This window comes from Amblyomma americanum, chromosome 6 (genome assembly GCF_052857255.1).
Source record: "Amblyomma americanum isolate KBUSLIRL-KWMA chromosome 6, ASM5285725v1, whole genome shotgun sequence".
Lineage (NCBI taxonomy): Eukaryota > Metazoa > Arthropoda > Arachnida > Ixodida > Ixodidae > Amblyomma > Amblyomma americanum.
Genome location: NC_135502.1, coordinates 8,126,626 through 8,153,267, shown reverse-complemented (window position 1 = coordinate 8,153,267; position 26,642 = coordinate 8,126,626). Strand labels below are relative to the sequence as shown.

Genomic DNA, 26,642 nt, shown 5'->3' with positions numbered 1-26,642 from the left:
TCTCTCCCCTCAACTCGTACACGCGGAGCACCAGAAAAAAATAAATAAAACAGCTCTGGGACTGGGCCCCGCTCATGAATATGTCATCCGCTGACGTTCGGTTTGCAACTTCCTGTTGTCGCACCAGCGCCCCAGCAGCAGCATCGGCAGCGTCACCGCAGTCTCTCTTCGACCTTCTGGATTGCGGCGCGCGTCGGATTCCTTTGCTTGTTGTCTGTTGTTGCGGACGAAAAAGACACTGTGGATGGCTCCGGAACTCCCAACAGAAAGAGGCGGCAGCGGTAAATTGAAACCATATGCGCAAAGGCAATGACCTGGCTCGCTCTTGCCCGAGGGGCTCGCGCGGCGGCACGAGCAGACGACTTTCACGGCTACCGGAAGTGCGCCCGTGACGTCGTGGCTGCCGTGGGCCCAGCGAATGACAGTGTGTGGTAGCCTGCCGACGTCACTGAACTAGTGACTTCTATTTTCATAATTTTAGTTGCAAAATCCATCACTACGAAAACACCAATCGGCCCGCGAATTTTGAGAAACACTGTTTTTAAAAATTCATAATAAATTGCCGGCTCAGTTCCGAAGACTCATACTTAGTGTAAATGCTTCTTAGCATCATTTCTAAGCATTGAAAACATTTACAAGCGACTTTTAATTCATTGCAAGGTCCCTTTAAAATAAGCTATAGGATAAGATTTATGCATGCACGAGAGTGCTGTCTATTTCCGGTGACTTGGAGAAGAAGAGCCCTTTTAATAGCAGAAAGTTTGTATGAGTAATGACTGCAGCCTTATTTTCTCTTTGGGAGATGTGAAATTTGAATGGTGGCCCATGTAAAGGTTGACTAATATATTTAAGTAAATTGAATTGCTCAAACAGTCCTGTGAATGCCTCTATGTCTAGCGTGAGAAATGTTTCAGAACAGGCAGAGCACTTTATGAGCGATGCCACAATAGAGTTGTTCCCGAATGCACAAGAGTAGAGGAATTGCAATTGCCATTCCATCAACTCAATTCCTGTGGGAGCAACATACTGCTTACTACAGCCAAGTCCAGTTGTAGCTGCCCATGGTAATCCTGTTCCCACCACTATCTTGAAGTGTGTACATTTGCTGAATGCATCAGAGCATAGCACTTATGGGAACCACTCCTTGAACATGTCAGGTTAACGGCTGTCAGGTAGGGTCCTGTTGAAGAATTACATTTAGTGAGTGAATATGCTCAAACGATAAAACGTGAGAGAGAGAGATCACCAATGTGTTCTTAGTCGGAACAGTGGGGCTCGCATGCAGAAATAAAACACACTTATGGCTTCCATTGCCTGAAAAATTGGCAATGTTTGCGGTATTTTCTAGTGCAAAACACTTAGTAGCAGTGGCCTAGTGGCAGTGTTCTGCAAGTTTAGAGAGGGAGATTTGATGAAATCTTAAGCCTCAAAGTGGAACCAAAGATCATCATTTGCACCCAAGAAGGTTTCCACCTATTCCTTACAACCAAATGGATTTGTGTTTTATTTTTCTATTGTTTGCTGCAGCCCCAAGGAGCCCCCTCCACCCCCGCCCCCAGAGCAGCCCTGGAGCCAGGTGAAGAGCGAGGTGGTTCACCTTGATGATGAGACCTTCAAGCCATTCCTCAAACGCAAAAAGCATGCCCTCGTTATGTTCTATGCTCCGTGTAAGTGCTTACCTATCAACCATTTCTGTTGAAAAGACTGCCACGAGAAGCTTTCTTGTGTACTGAATGTTTCTCACAGTAAGATTGCTCTGTAACTCACTGTCTACAAAGCAGCAAAGCAAAATTAACACTGGAAAGCTGATGATGCACGACAGCAAAGACGCTGTCTGTGTGGGCATGGGTGAGGCTTTGTCAGTGTCTCTACCACAGAGGAGCTTCAAAGGCTCTGAATGACAACTGCTTTTTATCAAAGGAGGCTTTGCACTGTGAAGTGGGCAGCAGAGTAAAGAGCATGCAGCCCTGTGGCAGTAGGTAGGAAACCAGAAGACACAAACAGCACTATAGTTGAGCCCTTAACAGGGAACGGTATGATGTGAAGGGGGACCAGTTGTTGCTTGCAAGTTCTTCACAGGCTCAGTTGTTTCACTGTTAATTACAACTCATTGTACTTATTATTTTATCCAGCTTGAATTAAATGAGAAAAAATATTTGCATGCAGTGAGCTGGATAAGCTGGATGATTCTTTCATGTGGATAAGCCTTTATTACAGTGAAAAGCGGAATCGCACTTATGTTTACCAAGGCTGCATGTAAATTCTGATAAAAATGTAGTACAGAGAAGTAGTATATAAAAACACTTTCTTCCTTTAGCCTGAAATGTGCAGCACTTTGCTTAGGAGATATTTATCTGCTTCTCTTGGAATGCCAGTCAGTATTATCACTAAATAAACACCACAACCACATGATATTGGCACAAAGCATTGTTTTCTCCTCCAATCTTTACTTTATGCTTGTTTATCACTGGGGGCACATGTCCTTATCATCTTGTTTGCTGGGCAAGGAAGGACCAGAGCTTACTTGAAAAGTCATAGTCACGCTCTGCTGTTTCCACATTGTCCAAGTTGGCTGTTATTCTTCCATGCCCCTACTCTCGAATGTTTGATGCTGTCTTTAAATTGAGCATTGGTGAGTGTCAGCATTAGCCTGATCTTTGACAACTTTGGAGCACGCTTGCTGCTATCGCTGTCGCCAAGTTGTTTGTGGGCACAGGTTAGTCCAATAAGCAGTTCGGGTTTCATGCCAGTCTGCAGCCAGCTTCCACATTTGTGTTGTCAGCACAGCCGTGTGACAGTATGGAGATCCAGATGCAAGACATGTGGTGTCCATCTTGTTCGTTCACTTCTCTTTTTTTTTTTCTGATTTGTGTGTGAATGTTCACCTGTTGCCTTGAAGGGTGTGTTCACTGCAAGCGAGCCAAGCCTGAATTCCAGTCTGCTGCAGAAGAATTGAAAGATGACCCAAAGGTAATATGTTAACGGGGGTCACTACCATCCTCCTGCCTTTTTCTGAACTGGTTTTACTATATATTGGCAAACTGCTGCTTTCAAAACAGACATGTTTAAACCTTTTTATTATGCTTTACTTTTAAGCACAAGACATTTAGAAAATGAAATTCAGAGTTTGACGGAAACCCATCTTCATATTCAGACGATGGCACACGGCACTCAATCACAACAAAGGCGATCTACCCCTGATATACACCCACTGCTTATGTCACATCATGAAGCCTATATAATCAACCTCACCTCCATCCCTTCATTGTGAACAAGGCCCCCATAGTGGGGCCATAACATATTGTATTTTAACAAGATTGTTCAGTGCTCGATACTTTCCGGCCATGTTTAGAAAATATGTCGTGAGATCATAGAACTGAATCACTGTAGCGTAGCATGGCATTGGGGGTCAGCCATGAAAACACAGTAATAAAACATGCATGAGTCGGAGCAGAATGGTACGTTATAACAAAAAGGAGACGGCACAACATTTTGAAATTGGAAGGTAAGAGAAACGGCGTGTATTTGAATTCAAGTAAAGATGATGAGCTCTTGCTAAAAGCAGTTTAAAAGTAAGGTTTGAACATGTGAGCAATCATGATCACCTTATTTTATAGGTGAAGCTATGACTGTACAATTGAGCCTACTCGCAATGAACCTGACGATGCACCGATTATGTTCATTGTATCTGAGGTTCGTATTAAGCTTACAGGTGCCCACCAAAGTTTTCGGAATGCCGAAACCACAAAAAACATAAATTTCCTCGCTGGCTAGAAGCGCAGCCAGGCACTGAGGGGTGCATTCTGCAGGTCATGCTGTGAGCTACCAAACACGCACATCACTTCATGGCTGCATGCTTAGGCTACCCAGTAATTAGGCTTTGTTGCAATTTTTGTGTTCCGAAAACTTTTTTGGGCACCTGTACTTGTCATTTTGCAGTCAGAAATACGAATTCCAATGAAACGCATTTATTTCTCACAAAAGTTCATTAGGCACGTTTGTCTCCTCAAAGGAGACCATATCATGGCGCTTTCCAAGTCTTCAGTAGCGTTCATACCCTAATATACCTCGCTGAGGCCCTAAGTGTAAACAATTAAACTTCTTTAAGAACCATATATAAGTAATCATGGTTAAAGCATTCACGACAACTAGTGACTGGTTGGCCTCCTCGTCATCGTCATGAGATTCCCGATGGTCTAGTAGTGCTCGTACTTTGCATACAATGGCTGCTTCGTCAGTGATGACTTTTTGATGTGTGTGTCATAATCTGTGGCAACAAAGTCATCTCAGGTGAAATAATGTTTGGCCATCTGTGCATCTTGAACGCGTTGCTACAAATCCACATTCTCAGTCATTCCTTGGCCCATAAAGCATGCTTTACAGAAACAATTCCTGATGCACTCCGCAATCAGTCTCAGCCACACAGATTTAATAATTTCCACAGCAGCGAACAATAGTATCCAAATTGGAACATCACCATCTGGTGTGGGGAATTGCCATTAGCATCAGTTGGATGATGCAACGATGAGAGGACATCTAAGCGCATGATTGACACCCATGTTCTGTTGCTGGGTCTTGCACTTGGAATTTGGTGGTGATAACCTTGTCACCACAGCCAGAGGGGGCAACATGCGGTACGTTGCAAAGCTACTAATCACAAGTCGGAGTTCGTAAGGTTGGAGCTCGTAACTCAAAAGCCACTCGGCAAGCAAATCGTGCGCAATACCCATCACGCTATTGGTTGCACAGGGCACTAAAAAGCTTGCCTTGTATTTCACCAGTGCAAATGTCACCTTTTAAGGCATGCGTTTTTGACGGCAACATTTGCTGAAACTGTGCTGTTTTGTTGGCAATGTCTCGTCTGTTTTTATTGCGTTTTCAGGTCCCCGAGTACTTTTTTTGGGGGAAGGTGTCGGAACGCTCGAAGGCCTGGAGATGCTCTTCCATCTCCTTCCTTATCAGAAGTGCGAGTTCTTTAGTTGCAGGGCCAAGTTTATAGCACCTCCTCATTCGTTCTAACCAAGTTACGCCCCCACGGTTGTTTGTTGTATCTTAGGCGCAGTCCCATTGCCTTAATGCTTATTTTGACAGGAGCACTGCCCTCTCTTGTAATAAGCGAGCATTAGTTATAACTGCGGCCATTATAAGTGGGCTTGACTACATATGGATTCACTACCATCTGGTGGATATTCTACCTTTGAAGACTATAACATAGACATTAAGTGCAATGGCATGGCAGTTTCAATTTAGGGCCCTGTATTTATGAAAATAGTATAGTGGTCGAATTAGGCCTTGCATCTTTTTAGGCAGGTACTTTAGAGTGTATAGATCCCGAATATGCCATTTTTGCAAAATCGAAATTTTCCAATATTCTGATCATTTCAAGACCTGCGTCTCCCCTTAAATACATCGGCCTGATGAACAAGTGGTGCGAGCACTTATAGGTGTGCACAGGCTTCTCCATAAAAGGGGGTGGGGGTTGCAGTGTTAATGGTAGTGCCCATTCATGTCTTCTGGGTAGCAGAGAGCAATGGGGGACAAATTTAGTGCTCCTTCTACCATGCCTATTAAGGGGGCATCTTCCCCCATCTAGAAGCATCTAGAAGCCTGTGTAGTGAGCAATGTCAGTGTGTGTTCAGAACTCCAGGCGGTCGAAATTATCTGGAGCCTGCCACTATGGCGTCCCTCCTAGCCTGAGTCGTTTTGGGATGTTAGACCCCATAAACCATCTTTGATGCCAGGTTGCCCACCTCTGACTACCACAAAGGTTTGAAGCTGTTAGGTGAACTGCAGTGAACTCAAGATGTAAAATAAATTCTGGAGATTTGTGTGTGCATGGTACGTGTGTATCTCACAGTACTTGTGCATGAATGGACATTGCTCACGGCGCTGTCTCTGCTTTTCAGGTGGCACTCGCAGCTGTGGACTGTACAGAGCACAGTGGCATCTGCAGTGCCTATGATGTGGCCGGCTACCCCACGTTCAAGTACTTCAGCTACCTCAAGACAGTGTCAGAATACACCAAAGGAAAAATGGTATGAGTCACGCTCATTTTTTGCAGTCCAAATTCATCATGCAATCTTATACTGTATAAATGCCTGCAAGGGCTGCGCCCTCCGTGTGCAGGCCACACCCTGTTTTCCCGAATGAAGTATTAAAAAAAAATATATCCTTGTAAGGACCGCACTCAACCTTTCCACAACCCACGTGGGAATACCCTTCAAAATGCATGCGCACAGGAGCTTCCAGGTGCCATCCATGAAGGTTCAATGGGAAGAGCGTGCCTACCTAAGTTGTTTTTGATGTGTGGACACTTCTTGTGCGTCAGGGCATTGCACAGATGACAGCATAGTCCATGTATGTTATGGTAGAATTCCATGGAAGTATAGTTCTGATCTCACCTGGCTTGTATATATTCACTAGCTTGAGTAGTATGTCCTTTGAGGATTATCTGCCAGCGTAATGCTGCAATATGAAATTTTATTTTTGTGCCATGATGTGGCACACAAACCAATTAATCAGTTGTTAATTGTAGAGACATGGGAGAAGCCTTTGCCATGAGTGGGTGTAGTCGGGCTGATGATGATGGTGTTCTGCTGTTCTTTGGTCATTATCACACTGCATAGTCATTGTCTTGCAGTTTATGGTGAAAGTCAGTGTTCCGTTTAGAGAAACTGAGCATCTGCCTCGTACTCAAGGGGTTTGAACCCCAGTGCCACCTTGTACCCACCCGTTTTTCAGTGGGTGTTTGCTTCTATTGAGTGAAATGCTTGGAGGAATGGGTCTCTCACCCACTTTGTGCAGGCCAAACACCTTTAACATGGCGCTGCTTGACCAAGCTGCCCTTGGGCCATCAAAATTCAAATCGTAATCAGCATAAAAAATAATAAAAAAGAAAACTAGTTTATTTTTTATATAGATATGTATGTGAGAATGGACTAAAGCTTGCAAGTTTTGCATTTCATGTGCCAGCAGCTCTCTTCATGAGGTTATATTTTATGTTGTTAACTGATATTTTGGCATTTCCAGCAGGGTACACCTTTCTCATGCCTATGATTGTGTACATACGTGTGGGGACTTCGTGCCACACCAGGCTGCTGTTAAAATTTCGTGGCCTGATGCAGGACTTCTAATATGCTCTCCTACTCGGCAAGATGAGCCCAGCTTATTCAGCATACTTTTTTTTTTTTTCGTTTCCAAAGAGAAAAGTGAGTGTCAGCAAATGACATGAGTACATTTCTTAAGAGGCATCATGGGTCATCAAAGCTTGCAATTCCAAGTGTTGCATTTTATGTGTGCATTGATTTTTCTGGCATCAAGGGCACTTCATCCTATGCCAAATGTATACAGTGCCTTGTATTCTTGTTACATGGGCAGTTTGAGCTTGCATTGAATTGAATGGTGGTCAGTTGTATTTATGTGCTGCTTTCGTGGAGCCGGGGGGCCAAACTCACGAGACATTTCGCTTTGGAAATGGCTCGCTTCTACACGGATCACCATGCGCGATTGGCCGCGTCGCTGCGTGGCGACACGTGGGGCGTGTCCATTCATGTGTGGTGGCCCATAGAGAAGAATCATCTTGGGTTTCTGCCCCAGTTCACCTTCCCACTTACATAATCATGCCACCTGCTGGCCATTAACTGAGAGCATTTGTAATTTGGGTATTTTATTTTGAAACACATTCACTTATTCTGTATTTGCTATCTTAAACTGCTTCAGCTACGCAAGTTCTTGCTGGAATCTAGTAACGCCATCCACTGGCGATTTAAGTGAACTGTCGTCGCCTCAGTTGAAGCAGTGGCCTGCTTTGTTGACACATGTTGTTCACGAAGTAATTACCATTTTTATACTTGCATAATTTGTGCGCCCCCAATGTGTATTACCTGGATTTATAAAATAAAACTAACTCGCATATTTTACCCTCCCTGCTGCGCCAGACCACCAGCATGCATGCGTGTGTGCTCAAGGAAGGTTTGAGAGATCGGCGCAGCCATGTTGCCATGTGCTGCTGTGAAAGATGTGGGTGGAGAGGGGCAAGCACCACCGGCGTTTTTTGGCGAGTGCGCAAGACTAGGGTGCCGGTACCAGCACGCCTTGATTGCCTTGATAACGACCAAAGACACACGAACACACAAGTGGAAACGAGTCAGCACCAGCTAAATAGCCATGAAGGAGATAATGACAGTGTAATGGAAAGAAATAATATATATGTATAAAGTTATTTCGTTTGTAGATTAGTTCCGGTAAATAAAATTCGAATTGCGTGCTGTTTAGCTGTCTCGCTCACGCTGGCGGTCACTTTTTTGCCTTTCCCGGATGAACAGTTCTGAGAGGAAACTTATATTTGGAGTCAACTTTTCTTTTTTTGGCCAGCAAGGGGTGCAAGTTGGGGAGGCCGACGTACAGGCGGCAATATATGGTATATAATGCACGTTATTACCTTTGTAGTTTTTTAGGGCATGCTCTTGAAATCTCTGCATAATTCGTGCACCTCCTTTTTGAAGCCTTAATTTTAAGAAGAGAAGTGTGCAAATTGCGTGAGTAAATACGGTACCTTTGTTGATAGCCAACATTGTGCTTGTAAGGAGTCTGGCTTGGTAATTTTCTATGACTGATTCTTGTGTTTTATTTCAGACAGCTGGCTATCAACAATATATGAGCAAGGTGTGTGCTGTGCTGTTGTAAATGTGTGTGCAGGCAGCAGATTTCGTGAACTTCATTCGGGACCAAAGTGGCACAACAGCTCCACCCGCCTCACTGCCGCCGACTACGCCACCTTCACCGACACCAAAGCCAAAGGGGAAGCCCAAGTCATGGTGGGATGACTCACTGGGTGGTTCCTACGTTCAGTCGCTGAAGTCCGGGAATTTCCAGGCCTTCCTTGATGGCCAAGACTCTGTGTTGGTGATGTTTTACGCCCCATGTAAGTAGCCCATTTCTGTTGTGTACATTCCCTGAGGTGCAGTCTTACCTTTGTCAATGTTTTGTAGTGTTGACATCAGGCAGGCCGTAGGTAGAGACATTTATTCATGACCTGGAGTATCTGTATACAGGGGAGATATCCCGTGACCACAGGGTATGAACATAAGGGAAAAAACACTCAAAAGTAGATTATGCACAAGTACGCAGAAGCCAAAAATCTCAATACAACCCAGTCATATGAAGCATATATCTCATCTTGAGCTGTGCAATGCATTCAATGACAATAACTGCACTTTGCAGTAAAATGGATACTCCTAAGCTTGGAAGAGTCTTTTGCAGGTTGTAGACTTCTTTGCTTTGTGACTAGTACGCTTAACAAGTAGTACCTTGTTTATGCTTCAGAAAAATTAATTTTGTCATTGCAGGGTGCAAATTTAGCCAGGAACTGAAGCCAGCTTTCGCCGGAGCTGCGTTGCGGCTGCACAGTGAGCAAGTAAGTGTGGGGAACGTGCTTCTGCTCCATCATTTGTTTCATAAACCAAGTGTGATGGTACAAACACTGGAGATTTATTTTGGCCAGGTACATTCTGAGTGAAAAAAAATATATTCGTTATCCTCGCCATTGCATTTTTGTTTTAGACACTTTGGGGCAGTCTTGGAGAATTTTTTTGCAGTAGCTGAACAGGGGACTTTTTGCAGGCGAGGCACATTGCTGTCGGTGTCCCCGTCACTGCCATGGTAATGTTATCTCTTGTGCTTAGCTGTTACCCGACAGAAATATTACCCACAGAAGAATACTGGCACTCTTCTGGCTGTACCAACTGTGTACCTGGAAGTGGACCCTGTTGATCGATCATTTCAGATTTTTGTTTGCGGAACCTTGCATTGCTATTAATGCTGTAGCAGGTATTCATGTGGTGTCACGAGTGCCATTTTGTTGGATGGTGCATAGCTTGAGTAGTGCTGGTGAGAGCAGGTGGCAGATAGACATGCACACGGCCTTTCATTGTGCTCAGTGTTTAACAGAGTGGCGACCACTGTATCTTTGGTGAATACTGCCTACTCCATGCAGCCCAAGTAAGGTCTGTCGGTTGTAAAGTATACTAGTTGTTTGCTGTCGACAAGCTGCTGTAAATACACTAGCGTTACCACATGTGCTCTTGCATTCTTGATGGGGTTAGCAGCAAAGCACACATAGAAGCAGTCACTGTTTTCTAATTTAACAAGCTATGAAGCGTTGGTATTGTGACTGAGTTGAAAACCAGTACAGTAAAAGCTCGTTAATTCGAACTTCAAGGGAGTGGGAAAAATGTTCGAATTATCGGAAAGTTCGAATTATCGAATGACCCCCCAAAAAAAGTGTCAAGAACACTTTGCATCACAGCATACTCATTTGGTGAAAGACTGGGCAATGGTTGCTTGATTTAAAGATGAGAACAGCTTGGCAATGGCGATTTTTCATGCTTCCATTAATGCATTATTGCGTGAGTACTGCCTGGAGCATTGAAGCGGAACTGCTGCAAAATCGTAAAGTCTTCACAATGTAACGAGCATGCAGATCCATCATCACCGTGTCACACCTGTCATAAGTGGCACCATCGTGGGTGAGGAGGCTTCACTGCACAAACTGCGAACAGCATGTGACAGGTGCGCGGTTTCGATGTACTGGACGAATGAAACCACGTGGACGCAAGTGAAGGAAACGGCAAGAAAATAAACTCACAAAACGGTTACGACTATGTAACGTGAGGTTCACTGATAGCTGTTTAGGCGTTTAGTTTTGGGGATATTTTAAGGTAGAAAAGATAGTGACCTCATAGCGCACTGTTGTAGTGTTCGAGTGATGGACCCCTGCACTGGCAGGCAGCTGTTCCAAACGGAGCCACCCGTAGGCTTATGCAACCCAGGTTGACCGTGATATAAGGTGAGTGCATTAATGACCGGTGGGTGGATGTCATTAACGCACCCACCAGTTACGCTGATGGCGACGAGAAGGCCAGGGACGGGCGCCTAACAGCTATCGCTGTAAAAGGGGGGTGGGGGTAGAAAAGAAGACACCTGTGGCACGCCAATCAGCTGGTTTGGTTGGCTGGCTGGCCGATGCTGGTTTGTCAAGCTGCCGTCGCTGGGGGCTGGCACAAAGCTTAGAGAAGCGAAACCGGAACTAAACGGTCGTGATGTTCGCAGATAAAGGGCAGCCCGTTTGTCCTCAGTCACTTTTCTTTTGTGTGCCACTATGAGAATTGAACTAGCCCACTGATAATGACCATTAACTGCTAGACCTGTGAACTGTTTTTCAGCCAACCAGTGTTTCCCTGTAATATTTCTCTCTCTCTTTTCCCCCTTTATCTCTAGGTGCTTGGGAAGCTGGCAGCAGTTGATGCAGCTGAAGAGAAAACCCTTGCTTCCAAGTGGAAAGTGAACAGTCTTCCAGCGCTCAAGTATTTCAGGTAATACACTGTGCTGCATTCATTCCACGTACTGACAGGCTTGAGCCACAAGCCACTTAACTTTCCCTTTAGTTTATTACAAACTCGGTTGATGGGCTTTGTATGTTGTTTCATGGTTTTTGCAACTCATTGGGCAGTCTTTGGTGCCATTTTTTTCGTGGTTCAGCATTCATTTTATATATAGCAGCACTATGCTGTTTGGAGCAGCAATGTCACCAGGAGTCAGGGGTCAAGGACCAACATGCGAGGAGCGGTTGGGTGCTCCTACTAGTCAGCGGCACCAAGGGCATTAGGCACCAGGAGGGGGAACAGGGGTATCCAGTTGAAGAAGCAGAGTTTAGAGGCGGTGAAAAGAGGTTCATGCGAAACATTTCGTCCAGCACTGAAGAATTCTAAAGATGAACGGATCAGAGTGAACTGAAGCGATAGACAGTTTGAGTTGTCCGTCTGCAGAAGCCCTGTGTATGCAAGGAGCTTGCAGTAATGATAGTGTGCATATGCAAAATGCCAGTGCGAGTCTTCCATCTTCCGTACACACATCGGTGCAAGCTTCCACTGCTGCCACAGCCATTCAGTGGGAGCACGATCAGCTTCACATGCAACTGGCCAGAGCCTCAGCAATGAACAAGTAGTGAGTCTAAGGAAGACTTTGGAGGCTTCAAAACATGGGGCTGTATGCCTGCATTTCTGCTGTAGGGTACGCCAGCCTTAGCAGTTATTAAGTTGCAAATTTTTCAGAAAGAAAGGAAACCATTACTAAGGTTTTGTGCTGATATGATGAGAAAGCTCGTCTAATTTGGAGGCTGTAAAAAGGAAAAGTGAGTACTATTTGAAACAATCCTTGACCAGTTAGTACAGTTTGCTGTGCTTATTATGTTCATTATCACTTATATAGGTGTTTTTGATTCATTGAACCATTTTTGAAATGTGAAGTTAGATGTAGCTTATGTTGGACTTAACTGAGCAGTGCGCACTTCTGGTTCAGGATCCTCCAAAGTAGGACTTCTGTTCTACGGGAGGATGTAGTGGGACACACATTAGACATTCCTGGTCAAGGTGGTGGCACATTGTAAATATTCAACCAGGACCACTCACTGCTTATTTACTCGCAAAATTTGCACACTTTTTTTTAAATTAAGGCTTCAAAAAGTGGGTGCACACATTTAAAAAATTTGGTGCACAGATTACGCGAAATTTTTGTGACCACAAGCTAAAAACTCTGCAAAGTTCATAAAGCACAACATATACAGTATAACACCGCGTTCCTGCTCCTATAAGTCAACCCCTTCCCCCCAACTCGCACCCCTCAGTGGCCAAAAAAAAATTAAAAAATTGACTCCAGATATAAGACGTACACCCCCTCCTGCCCCACCCCATGTTATGTAGTTCCCCGCGGGATGGTATGAAGGCGGGTGTGCAGCTCAAAGCAATAAACACGCAACAATACAGTTGCGAAGCCAGCAGTCAAAGGCAAATGGAGATAACAGGTGATAAAACGGTGCCCTCACGTGCGGCCCGGCTGACTAGCAGTAGACCGCACAGCAAACAGTTCAGTAGTTTCGGGTTCCAGCACATGCGCAACTGTTCGACAGGGAAAGTGACCGCCAGCACTAGCGAGCCGGGTAAACGGCCACTCGTGTCTTTCGCAGCCACACACAACAACGCGGCCGCGCCAATCTTCCCAAGTCTGCTTTGCGTGCACTTGCATACATGCTGGTAGTCTGGCACAGCAGAGAGCGCAATTTTTTCTTTTTTTTTTTTCAAAAATTCAGGTAAAAAAGTTTGGGGTGCATAAATTACGTGAGTAAATATGGTATCGTGCAACGGGGCATGGCTTTGCTGCCAACTCAGCCCATATTCTAACTTCAGTCCTCAAGGGATCAAAATAAAAGCACCAAACAGTCAGAAATTACTTTGTCCTAGTAAAATCGTGTTAATAAAATATGGCTGGGTATATCATGCACCTACTGCTGTGATGTCCAAGTTGCTTTGATGCCGTAAGAGGCTTAGAACTGACACCCGTCTGAGACTTCCACTGCTGTGGCTTCACCTGCCTGCACTGTCAAAGGCCCTACAACCAGAGAAAGATTCGCGAAATAAAGTGGGCTTTGGTAGCAGCAGGCTTGACCACTGGTCCCACAAAACTCTGCATCATATCTGAGTGCCACATCCACTTCCACTGCTTCAGCCAAATGGTGACCACTTTGAGGGGTCAATACCTAGAGGGATTGAAGTTAAAATGCGGGCCCTGTTTGTGTCAGCAAGTGCACAGAGCATCACAAAGTGTGCAGATGGACATGAAGAGTATTTCCTTGTCGACAGGGTCGAAGCTTGTTGTATTCAAAGAAATGTGCTGTCTGGCATTACTCAGCCACATTGTTCATTATTACCTGCTTACTACGACCTGCACAGCTGACATGGTTGCAGGCAGCTGTGATCAAGTTCCTATAGATGTTCTTTCCAAGGTTAGGTTTGTAAGGAATCTAGAATATTTTGCAGGTTCTTTCCGATTCAGATGTTTTCTTTTTGTTTATGCGGAAAATGATCACTGGGAAGCATTTTGTAGGGGTGCTGTGACATTTTCTTTCACTGACGATTATTCTGGTGAAAGAGATTCCTCATGCGTTCCAGACACCAGTGCAAAAAGAACTGTATTGAAATCTAAGCATGCAAGCACATGCGGTGGAAGCTTATATGCAGTTGTCGTCTTGCCAGGGCAGCTCACAGCCGCGCATTCTGGTGGCGGTGCCGTTTCGCTTGCACCTCGGAGACAGGGCAGGACGACTAACTCAGCAGAGTTCCTTGTAATCCCTTTGTTGTTGGTAGGATGTCTCCTGTTCTGGTTTTCTCTTCACATTTTTGGCCACAGCGTAGCAACCCTAACATTATTCTTAATAGTTTTTGTTCAATTTTACTGCTTCGTTTCATTTTTTTTCGAGCGCAAAAAGCTTATAACACTCACGGACATCATATACTGGATCCATTTCTTGAGTATAGTGATACCAAGTCCAAACTAGATGCTTAGCCAATCAGAAAGGCTGCTCCTGAAGGTCGCCGCTGCGTTTCGCCACCGTCGGCCTGAAACGTGACTTTTTGGAGCAGATTATATTAAATATTAAGGTTTCAGTGATCTCCTTAAGCTTTCAGGCATTGCAGTGTCCCATAGTATACATACAGAGAAAAACTGCATGCTTGATCTGCATTTCAGGGCCCATTTAAGGGAGGTGCGGCTTTTGGAGGTGAATTTTTAAATTTTTGGCTTAGAGCAATGAAATTGGCATGCTTAATGGGAAATACACTAAATAAATGAATACAAATGTTCACTCGTATACCTTCAGTAGTTTTGACATAAAATTTTATCTGGTTCACTCCTATACCAAACTTTCAGAAAGCCTGGCATGACAAGGAAACATAATAGAAGCGTAGAGTCACTCTTGATTTTTAGCCTGAGGAATGGTTCATGCCGTGGCTTTCTTTAAATATTTTTATCGACCAGAGTTTTTGTATGCAGAACATTATATCCATGCTTGCATAATGCACTCATTATCTTCATGTCAGATTATTGACAGAGCAAAAAAATGAGAAAGTAATTTACAAATGTATGAATGTCACTGCAATAGAATTTATCAAGGAACATAATGCAACAAACCGCATGGAAATCCATGAAGCCATTTTCATGCTATGCTTTCTGCAAGCAGGGCAGTCATGTCAAAGAACACTTTTGAGAAAATTGGCATTTTTACGTAGACCTCAGCCAGTTTTTTGCTATAAGGTCACAAAAAACAATTTAAAGTTCTGGGTTGTTTTAGGGGAAAATCTTTTGGGATATAATTTGAAAAACTTTATGGATATGAAACCTGGTGTTTTATAAATTCAATTTTTTTTCTAGATTTTTGTGAATTAAAAGCCGCGTTCCTCTTTAAGCTTTGGTAACTATGATGCTAATACTCTTTATAGAACTGCATTGAAGTACATGATTTGTGTATGTAACTCGTCAACATGCAAGAGGTTATAAACACTCAAGCATATGCACCTGTCATGTGCATCCTTTGTCAAAAGTAAGGAGCCCAAGGTGTTTGCCTGCAAGCTCTGTAGTGCAGCTTTTGTAACATCTGGGAAGTCCTGACTTTTGAAAGGTTCAGGGTCGTATCCAGGAGGTTTGGAATGTTCGAGATGCAGCCATAAAACATGATCTAAAGCCAACCGCTTAGGGTCTAAACTTTCACCAAAGATTGTACATTTCCTTCATTGTGCACGCTATACTAAACCCCAATAATCACAGTTCATATATATAGTTTCATTGCTCTGTTCCTTCCTTTTTCTGTAAGGCGTGGAAAGTTTGTGGCTGACTACAACAAGCAAAAGAACACTGTTGAAGACCTGGTGGCATACCTGAAAAACCCACCGGCTTTGGCCAAGAAAGTGGAGTTATGAGATTGATGTGCTTTGTGTCACTGGGTGCACCTTCTAAAGGTATGTTCCTGTGGTGGATTTATTCTGTATTGCAGCTGCTGACAAAGTTCAGTCATATTCAAGCCATAGAGGAAGGGTTAGCACTCACAGGTCGGAAAACTTCCCACTGTCTGGACACAAGCAGAAAGCGCCAGACAAAGAGGAGGCACAAATGAAAGTACTATCGTGCTCAATATGCCTTACAACACATCTGGAGGGAACGAGCTGAGGATTTCACTTTATAGTAAAATAACACACCCTTACACGGGGCACCTAGTAACTGCACGAACACTTGGTGTATTATGTTCTTTACATCAACAGCTGTGCGTACTGTCGTGCTCAGTATGAGCTAAACCACGCTAGCACGTGCCCAGGCACTCGCACGGTGTAGCTCATACTGAGCATGACAGTGCACATTTCCAGCAGCGCTGGGCTGACACTTCTTCAAGAACTGACCTCCTGCCACAGCTCGTGTTGCTCTTATTGAGCATGATAGTACCTGGTGGATTGGAGAATGGAGACAAAGGAACCCTGAGGACAAATTCAAGTTGGCCAGTATTGATAGATTACCTTGTTCTAAAGACAGAGAGGATGCATTCACTAAAAATGGAGCTTTTATAGCTGGAAAAGGTCAGCAAATTAAACGCAGATTCCGCCACCATGGGGTGTTTTGACTGGGCGAGGACAACTGTCTTGACTTGGAACTAGTCATCTGATGGCAGCATCTGACACCAGGAAGGACAGGCTTCCCCACCCACCCACATCTTTCATAGCAACAATGTTTACTAGGCAGCTAGTCATAATGGTTCTTGGTCTAATGAAGACACTTTTCTAATGACCCCTGGTAGTGCTGCTACTCCCATAACAAGGCACAAGATGGGAAGCTTCAACTCTATTCCTCGTGGTGCTGATTTCACCTGAGCCCACACCGGCTAGTACCTGTAGTGCAGGGCTTCCTCTCAAAATTGTTTTACGTTTTCATAAATTGAGAAGGCAGTTCTGCGGGTTCTATAAACTCTGAGTGAGTGAAAGCACCTACGACTCTATCGTGTTTGTGCTGGAAAGCAGAGTTTTCCTCCCTGTACATTCCCGCTCCGTCATTTTGACTATGCAGACATTTTGCAACCACTACTGTCATTCATTCGTTTTTATCGCCGACACCTTTTTAATTCTAATCCTCCCTGTGGTATTGGTGATTGCAAGTGACCCGAGGATAGCACTGGCCTTTGTCCGACCACCTCTGATACACTCGGACACCCTCCTGGAATTTAACTGCATGGACTGGGTCCCTTATACTTTCGTTTTTCGTGTAGGCCACTTTGAACTGTAGCTGAATATGATCATTTGTATGTGGATCTTGTTAATCTAGGCGTTGTGGGTTTGTGCATGTGGATGACATTCGGATTAGCATATGAGATTCTGTTTCAGACAGAGTGCACTGTTGTTTTCTGTAATGAAATTTGGTTTCCAAGTTTATATTTTATATTACAAGAGGCAGAAAATTCTTAGATATCATGATGTTAAAATTTGTGGTCTCACTTCAACACTGTTCTCATAGACGATGTCAGGCACCCATCGCACATTGCTTGTGCTGGGGTAGATGAAATTCCGCAAAGAAATGAAACGTGAAATTAGTAGCTGCCATGAGTGCTTTCTGTAGTTCCTCGTGTGCTGTTTTTTTTTTTTTAAATTACGGCTTCATAAAAGGGGTGCATAGATTATGCGAGGATTTTGCGAACACGACCGAATAAACTTTACAAAGGTCTTAATGCACAATATATACTGTATATTGCTGCCTATACATTAACACCCATCCAACTCGCACCTCTCGGTGCCCCCCCCGCCCCGCCCCCCTCCAAAAAATTGACTCCAGATATAAGATGCACACCCCCTCCTGCCCCACCCCATGTTATGTAGTTCCCCGTCTGATGGCAAGATAGCACGGGTGCAGCTTAAAGCAATAAACACACACGCAAGTTATGAAGCAAGCAGTCAGAGGCAAATGGGAATAAAATGTGATAAAACGGTGCCCTTGCGTGCTGCTTGGCTGACTAGCTGCAAACGGAACAGCAAACGGTTCTGCAGTTTTGGATTCCAGCACATGCCGGAGATTACCGGAAGTTTCCTCTCTCGGTTGTTCGTCCGGGGAAGCGCCCACCAGTGCGAGCGAGCCAAGTAAACGGCACACAGTCTGGCCTGTTGCCATTCACACCTTTCGCAGCCGCACACGGTGGTGTGATCGCACCCGTCTCCCCAACCCTCTTTTGCATGCACCCACGAGCATACTGATGGTCTAGTGCAGCAGGGAGTGTGAAATATGCAATCAAAAGTTTTGTTTATATTGAAAGAGGGTTTGTGTACAAATAGATCATGGGAAAGAGTTCACGGTGGGCGACACAAAACGGCGAGCAGAACGGCGGGCAGCGCCAACGGCCAGCCCAAAACCAAGCGATCTCGTGCAGCGCGGCGACGCTTCGTCTTTCATCGGTGCCTTGTCTTCATCGGCGCTTCGTCAGTGATCTGCCTATGCGGCATCAGGCGCGGCCGTCATGGTTTGCTACAATATATATAAAGCCGGGTAATAAATTAGCAATGCGCAAATTATGCAGGAGTGCTAATTATGCGAATAAACACAGTATATTTGTTGACAAGTATATAAGGGCCACATGGGTTAATACATCAAAATATTTATATCTATCTGTGGCTATATCTCAGGAAAGCTTCAGTTTCTTTCTAGATTTTAAATCTGTCATGTGGTACATATAACCGTGCTCTCACTTAAGGAGCATGCTGTAATCTTGCATCATTTTTAATTTCCCTCAAGAGAGTAACGTCATTTCCTTTCTCCCTTTGTTCCCTCAGCTCAAAGCCTCTGCAGTGCTGCTGACTCCTAGTTTTGGTCTATTGGCCGGCATATGCTTGCAGAAGGTATTTCAGGGGTTCTTGCAAAATCAAGCCGAGTCCAGGGACACTCATCACCCTGTGCAGCAAATCCATTGGGGCTGTATTCCTTGCATATTGATGTGCCCTGTGCCAAGGAATGGGACTGCAGCACTGTCTTTTTAAGCTTTCGAAAGTGTTCCTTTCTGTTCCTCCTTTACCGTCTCTCTTAGCTGGTTGAGCATCCCCTGTTTCTGCGTTAATTGTGCATACAGGCCTCAGTGGCTTTCTTCTGCAGCTTTGAGCCAGTGCTAGAACAAAAGTGTTGTTGCATCTGAACACATTGTGGAACTACTTTGTGAGGCTGCTTTCTTGTGCTGTTTTTTTCTTGCCTTTGCCAACGGCTGCTCATACTTGCTTTATTGCTGCTTTAGTTTGATGAATGTAATCAAAAGAATGTGGTATCAAAGTAAGAGAGGCTGCAAACACTGAAGCTGGAAATGGCATCTTCCCTTTGCTAAGCTCTTTGTCCTTACGGAGTGTTGAGAGGTCACGCACTCTGCACTAAGTTTCCCTACTTGTTGTAACTAGTAGTCCTTCTCAGTTAACATTTATTGGCAGTCTTTGATTGGCAGCTTTTATAGGGCATGAGAAGGGCTCATTTCAATGCGGAAGTCCCGTGAAGGTGTGAGGGCTTCAGCAGTTACAGTAACAGCGACTCTGCAGGGATGCCTGCTGTTGCACCCAAGGAGGCCAGGCACAGAAGACTGCCAGTGGCATTTTATGCATGAATCAATACTAGAGTCATAACTGCAAAGAGCAGAATTGGGCTTTATATCGCCTGTAACAGTTGATCTGGAGATGTGATCCTTTCTGTGGAACAGGCATCCCAGAAGTCCATTTAGAATGCACTTACACCTCGTCTCGCAACTTCAGTTTGAACCTTTGGGAAAACTGACTTATTTTTGCGACTAAATGTCGTCATGCTTGTATGCTTAAGGTGAGAGTGTCTTATGCTAGTTTCTTTGTTATCTTCTCCAGCGGTGTTGTTTGCTCTGATGATTGTTTTAAAGCAGCACTTTGCAGCATTGCCCTTGCACTTGCATCAGAGTTTTTCTCTAACTGGGTGCTGGCGGAGGCAACCTATTGGTGGGTGCTCCACAGCACAAAACTATCCCTAACCCTACTAGTACTCCTTGCTGCTGAGTAGCTGCGTGGTTGTTGACAATATTCTCCCGGTATACGTGATGTGTGCAATCGGATGGAACATGGCTTTAGCCCCTTTTCGGTTTTTGGGGTTGTTTCGGTGCCCTGTTAGGCCACAGGAGCTGGCTGTCCTAGGGCATTATGCAGAATAGCTATCTTGCCACTGCCTAATTTTGGCACAGCTGAGAGATCTTCCTCAGCAAGGATCTCTTGAGGCCTAAGTTTCTGTGTGTGTATGGATTGTGCCAGTAACTTGAGAAAGTAGTGCCAACTGTTGTTCCTTAAATGTTCTTTGTTAAACGTCCTGTCATGCATTTGTGTAGGTAGCATGTAGTGGGTGCCAGCAGCTCTATGCATACCATTTGTTCTAAAGCGCACACAAAGTAGCCAGCATACTTCACTCATGGTGGCCATTCATTGGGTGCTGCTTCTGCAACCATGGCTTTGTTGTTAATTTTTTGCAGAAACAAAGCACCAGAGCTTTTCTATGGTTCCTATATTTGCATTTTAGGTTCCATTCCAGCCGGTGGAACAACCCACGACCACATTTTCTCCCTTTTTTCTTGTCTGTCGTGATTTTGTTTTACTACTCTGTTTAATTTCGTACTTTAGGCACAATTAGATCAGCAGTTTATTGCCTGTGTATGTAAATGGCAGCATTGATTTGTACCATTGTTGAGTTCAGCCGACCTCGTGTGTTGAGACAATCAAAATGCATCATCTTTGTCACATTTTTCTTCAGCAAGATTGTTCAACTTTTGTGGTGTTTTTTTTTTTTCAGGGGGAGGGGGGTTCTTTGTGTTGTGTATGCTGTAAATGCTTTTTTGGTGTTCCTCTAGTGGAAGTTTTTGCCAACACTAACTGACGAGCTGTCTTTTCCTGGTTAATAATCACTGTCAGTCACAGTACAGGGTCATCCAAACTGAGGGTAAACATGCAAGCATGTGACCTCGCTTCTTGGTGCCAGTGCGTCCGACGCGACCGCATATCGAAGCAAAGTGGCACAGGCAAAAAGAGACCTGGAGGTGGTGCTTCGTGTCATCTACCAGTTGGCTTCAATATACGGTGACACGCTCGCATGTTCACACTAAGAGTAGATGACACTGCACACATGTGCGCACGAACTCACATTAACCGAGGTGCTGCTTGTATGTAATAGGATTGTTTCACATGCATGGATGTTTGCTTTTGCAGATGCAGTTTTTCTTTGTTTCACGCTGTCAAAGCCGCCACGGTGGCTGAGTGGTTATGGCGCTCGGCTGCCGGCCCGAAAGACGTGGGTTCGATCCCGGCCGCGGCGGTTGAATTTCGATGGAAGCGAAATTCTGGGGGCCCGTGTGCTGTGCGATGTCAGTGCACGTAAAAGAACCCGAGGTGGTCGAAATTTCTGGAGCCCTTCACTACGGCGTCCCTCATAGCCTGAGTCGCTTTGGGACACTAAACTCACATAAAGCATAAACCACAATCACGCTGTCAAAGTACCTACCTTCCTTCTAATTGTGCTGTTATGCATGTCCATAGGTGTCCGCTAATTATCGGCCAGGCTTTATTTTTGTACAAGAAGCCAGACCCATTGCTTTGCGTGTGATACATCAAAATTTTCTCTTTGCATGAAATAGCTGGCGATTTTTAATGATTCTGCGCTCCTGCAATCCTAATTGATATTCATCCTTTCCACTGCTTTAATTTTTTATGAACAAAACAGAAGCCATATTGTGAGCCATTGTCAACAGTTGTCAACGTCCAGTGCATGAAGGAGCAGCTTGTGATGTGTAAAGCATCCTCACCGTCTTCCATGGTGATAATGTAGTACATTTTCCACTTGTATCTTTTAGGTACCTCAACTCCATAAAACATAAGATAGTTTGAATCGCATAAGACTGTGAGCAAGACATCATGGTGTGTCAGGTGAAAGAAGCAGAAAAAACACACAATTTTATTACGACTTACTCTGTTTTTCTTTGCCTGTTTGTACATGTGAGATTTTCACTCTTTCCTCTCAAAACTTCCTTTTTTTGTGTGTGTTACCCAAAGGTGTGCTTATTAGGGAACTGCTCATTGCTGTTTAGTGCCGGTGTAATGTCCTTTTGGACATGTCTCAATGGATGGAGAGGTAGTGATATGTGACTTTATATGAGGCCTGCATGTGTAGGCCTTGTGACATGGTGCATGCAAAGTACGGCTTGTGTACGAGGCTGTAGTGATGTCAGAACCAGTGCCTTGTACGCACTCACTTTTGTGAGATAAGAATGCACACCCATCTGGAAAAATGAGGGAAAACAACTTCTAGGCTCTTGTGCACAATCTGCATTTTTTGAATGACCGCAAATAATTGTTGCTCAGCCAGAACAACTGTGACTTGACTTCGTAGATCCTCTGTAGCAGTGTAAACACTGAGGCTGCATTAATAGTTGTAGTACTTTCATTATTCATGAATGATTTCCCTAGGTAATGTGTCAAACTAGGGGCTGAAGGCCTGTGAGCAAACAGCACCCGCATTTGTACATTCTTGCATATTGTCTCTCAGTGGTCAGTGGCTTTACTCCAGTTTTATTTCCTCATGTTGTTTATTTGGCTTTACTTTCTGCGTGCGTGTGCTGAGCTATGCGAAAAGGCACTCAAGTTTTGTTTCTAGCTGCTCCAGTGTCCTTGTAATTTCAGCCATAAAGCCATTCCTAGCACAATAGTTTGTCACTGGTAATTTCATTTGTTTCTATTGGATGGAAAGTAGTAGCAAGATATGTGAGAATGGTGGTGAACTGCAAAGAGTCTTGACAAACTCCGCAAGCGTTTGTACTTCAGTCAACTGCATGATTTGGTTGCAGTGTAACCTGTCACAGTTGTCACTCGCCATTTTTTCATATTTACAGGTGTACTGGTTCTGTTTGTACCTAGGAGATTATTTTGTTGAGGTGTTTGGCGGTTCAGTAAGTTCCGCAATACCAAATATGTTGTCAATTTACGCATGGGGTGCTTTTACTTCTCAATCTCTTGCGCTGGGCTGTCAGTCTGTGTTGCAGTTATCTTTTGCTTTCGGTATGCAAGACGTGTTGTTATGGCCATTTGTTTAATGTGGTCTTTTGCTGGATGCATACACTGCTTGATGGACTCTTTTTATGTTCTCACTGTATATGTTTTGAACGATCAACTCCATAATAAAGGTTACAGTTTTCTACCTATCTGTACGCGTTCGCTTTTGCATCATGCTCCATCTGACCTGAGGAAGGCCTTGTAGAGCCAATTCTCTTTCCACTGCATGACAGAAGCCTATGCAGAAGCTGGTGTGCACACATCTTAAGTTCTATCCCCACTGTCTTTTGGCTATCATATAATGATTTTGATTCGCAACGGAAAATTGTGAGGCGTGTGAGTGGGAGGGTCAAAAAGGAAACGAATACTTTGCAAGCAAAACTCAGAGCACTACATCTTTCTGTACTCGGGTACTGCTTCCATTCGGGGGCCAGCTTTTAAGATTAGGCACAGATGGCATAGAAAACAGGATAGGGTACAGTGCTGGCTTATGTCAGTAAAGAAAGGTCAAACTGAGTGGAGATATATACTGCGTTGGCAGCACTTATGGGAGACTAATGTGCATGGAAAGGAAAGGCAGAGGCCATGGTCAACAGTGATGAAGCTAAGCAAAGGTAGAGGATCAAGTCTGCTAACATAAAACAGGAAGGGTAGTGTGCAATGGTCACACCACTTTTTTGCTTTGAGGCAGAGCGAGATGTCTGTCCGAATGCTTTTGCCTAGTTTGCAGAGGATAATTCTATATCATGCTTACTAAATATCGTGCTCGATAATCTGCATTTTTCTTTGCTGCATTAGCAGTATGGCCTTCATCAAAATTTCTTGGGAGCGTTCTGATAGGAGGGTTGTTGGAGAATGAGTGCGAGAGGGAGAAGAGGAGACGGTAGGATGCCCTCACCGCTGCTCTGTGGAGGGTTGGGACATCCTTTGAAAGGGTCAGTGCCGCCTCGGTGAGGGCGTGCACCATATTTGCGCCCACTTCCTGTCCCGCCTGCGTCAGTTGCATGTGCAACAGCCTACTTCCCGCCGATTGCAATTTTTCTTGGCCGCAAGACGGGAAAGACATGCTGGGGTATTGCATGCCTGCGTGTAGAACTCACTCCCGAAATGACTAGAGAATGTTTGCATTTCGAAGAGATCTGAAAAGAAGGCTCCTGTGGACTGTAAAGGTGAAATGTGACAAGTGGCAGCCAGCCAACACTTTATGCCTATGCAGTGTTTCGTTTGCTTGCTACGTTCAGTGCTACGTGTACTAGCTACGTGTACTGCTTTAAATTAATACCCAACGTGTGTGCTAAAAACGGCGTTGCAGTTTTTGCAGGCATTCATTTCTATTTTGTGCATGATGCTGGATATGATCGTTTATGCCAGCATATACCGCGGAATTGTGCATTGTGTTTAAAATGCTTAGCCAATGTACACTTCAGAATGTGCAGTTTTGTTCATGATCGCATATTTAGAATAAAGAGGCTAAGTTGCAAGGAATAAGGGAACCTTGATCTGAACAGAACACATGAAATACAAGCTTGCGTTGCAGTGGCGCCTGCACCTTTATGCTCTAGCCCTCTGCCACTTGTAATCTATTTGCCTAAAGCTGCAAATGTCTCGTTACTGATTAAAATGGATATGAAGCCGAACACATCAGGGATCGTTGCACCGTAACTTTTATCCTAGGTTCTGAAGAAAATAGGTAAAGGTGCAAAGGCTGTGCCACAAATTATTCAAGTTTAAGATTCCATTGGTTGAGTACCAATATAATGGCATCAAAATATTTCGAGCTGTTGATTTTTACTGCCTCTGTGATAAGCAGTTCTAATACTAGACCAGTGATTGTTTTATACACAATTTGCAAAATTCCGATAGCTAACCTTCTTACACAGGAAATGCCCCTTCACCATGGCAGCCTGGCCTGGAAGTTGGATGCAGCTCTGTATTCTAGTATTTTCAGCCTCATACCACTTTGCTCGTGAAACTAGAACATGCACGTGCTGTCCTAGAGTTCGACAAAGAAAGGGAGCTAAAACTCTGGCTGAAACTTTCTGAGGCACATGTTTCCTCAGGACATTTCTCAAAGATGAAAATGGGACCTGAAATTGAAAGTGAAAATTGGTTTTTGAGGAAGGGAAATGGCGCAGTAACTGTCTCACATACCTCGATGGACACCCCAACTGAGCTGTAAGGGAAGGGATAATGGAGGGAATGAAAGAAGAAAGGAAGAAAGAGGTGCCCCTCTGCGGAATAATTCTGACCGCCCAAACACCCCGGGATCTTTAACCTGGGCTGACATCACGCCATGGTCGGGTCTGAACCCGGTACTCTGGCTCAGTACACAAGCGCCTTAACCTGATCCAGTAGGACTTGCGGTGCAGTTTTTCAAAGAGACCCCCACTGCATGCAATCCGGTACTTGGTGAAAGAAAAAATACTGGAGCAAGAAGCCGAAACTACAGCATGGTTTTTAGAACTTGTATCAAAGAGGTATACTCTGATGTCATCATGTCACCCCTCCGTTTCTTTTAGTCTTCAAGACATGGAGAAGCATTATGAAGCTGTCTGCACTCTGAAGCTAGCCATCAATACATTTCAATGCATGAATATGGACCAGTGGAAGCCATCACAAGCAGGCCTTTTAATCACCACTACAGCTGTACTTCAACCTCCAGGACATGCTTTTGAGCTCTGAAGGTTACACTTTTTTTCTCGCTGGCAGAATGCTACAAGATTGCCTGGAAAACCTTTTCTCTGTTGTTCGCCTGGAGCAGCCGGTTTCATATGCATTGGACATGGAATGTGCGTTCAAACTTGTGTGCATTAGCCAATTTTTGCACACGCTGAAGACGAGCTGGTGCTGTCGATGATTCGGAGTATCTGGTCCATACTCCATATGAAATTGAAGACTCCAAGATACTCTTCATTGAAGAGCTGACATCTACAGAATGTAGCTTATCGTGTTTCACACTGCTGGATTCCTCGTGAAAGGCATTATCAAAGAGATAAACGGCTGTGAGCAGTGCAAAGCTGCTCTGCTAGGCTTGACAGACAGTCAGCATTCATACTTGACAAGGCTAAAGGAATACATCTGGAATGGTGACAAATTACATTACCCCATTGCTCAAGTAATGAGTGCTTATGTCGTGCAAGGAACTTTTCAAGGGGATCACAGAATGGATCGAAAGCCTTCTTACTGTACAATCTCTTTACAGGCAATTGTAACGTACTTGAGTAAAATGGTAAAGTTCAGTGTGAGGGATTGTCAAGAACACAATGCAATCGTTCAGAAGCTTCTCATCTCCACCTATGGTTAAGCATTCACCTATGGTTAAGCATTCACCTATGGCTAAGCATTCATTAGGTTAAGCACTCACCTGCATCAGCTTGAAAAAAAAAAGGTCAACGGCCGCGGAAGCAAAATGTGTGCTACAGTCAACTTACAGTGACACCACAATTTTGATAGTGTGCATAAACCTTGTGTGTACTTTATATAACTTTTCTCTAGAGTATTTGCATATTTTCACATATTATTGTAATAAATTGATGGAGTGGTGTCGCAAAGCATTTTTATCACTACGCTATACTTTTTGTGCATTCTTTCAGTGATTACACATAAGTGGTTTGCGGTAATGGAAAAATAGTCAGTTAATGCGACACGGACTTATTGACAAATTGTTCGTTTGATTGGGATTTTTTAACGGCTGCGCTTCTA

General features: G+C 44.2%; 1 protein-coding gene across 3 annotated transcripts in view; it reads left to right on the top strand.

The window, feature by feature from the left end:
- The window catches only part of LOC144136238 (protein disulfide-isomerase A5), a 34,662-nt gene extending 11,571 nt beyond the window's left edge, over positions 1-23,091 (top strand). The window contains exons 15-22 of one of the 3 annotated variants that reach the window (XM_077668405.1): positions 1,528-1,667; positions 2,900-2,970; positions 5,907-6,035; positions 8,698-8,923; positions 9,348-9,415; positions 11,278-11,372; positions 15,701-15,845; positions 18,687-23,091. In XM_077668405.1, the coding sequence (XP_077524531.1) occupies positions 1,528-1,667; positions 2,900-2,970; positions 5,907-6,035; positions 8,698-8,923; positions 9,348-9,415; positions 11,278-11,372; positions 15,701-15,806 (835 nt within the window). In that variant the 3' untranslated portion in view covers positions 15,807-15,845; positions 18,687-23,091. Of the gene's footprint in view, positions 1-1,527; positions 1,668-2,899; positions 2,971-5,906; positions 6,036-8,697; positions 8,924-9,347; positions 9,416-11,277; positions 11,373-15,700; positions 15,846-18,191; positions 18,325-18,686 lie in introns of those variants that run through there. The other 2 variants (XM_077668407.1, XM_077668408.1) reach the window with 2 other exon arrangements.
- The last annotated feature ends 3,551 nt before the right edge of the window (positions 23,092-26,642 follow it).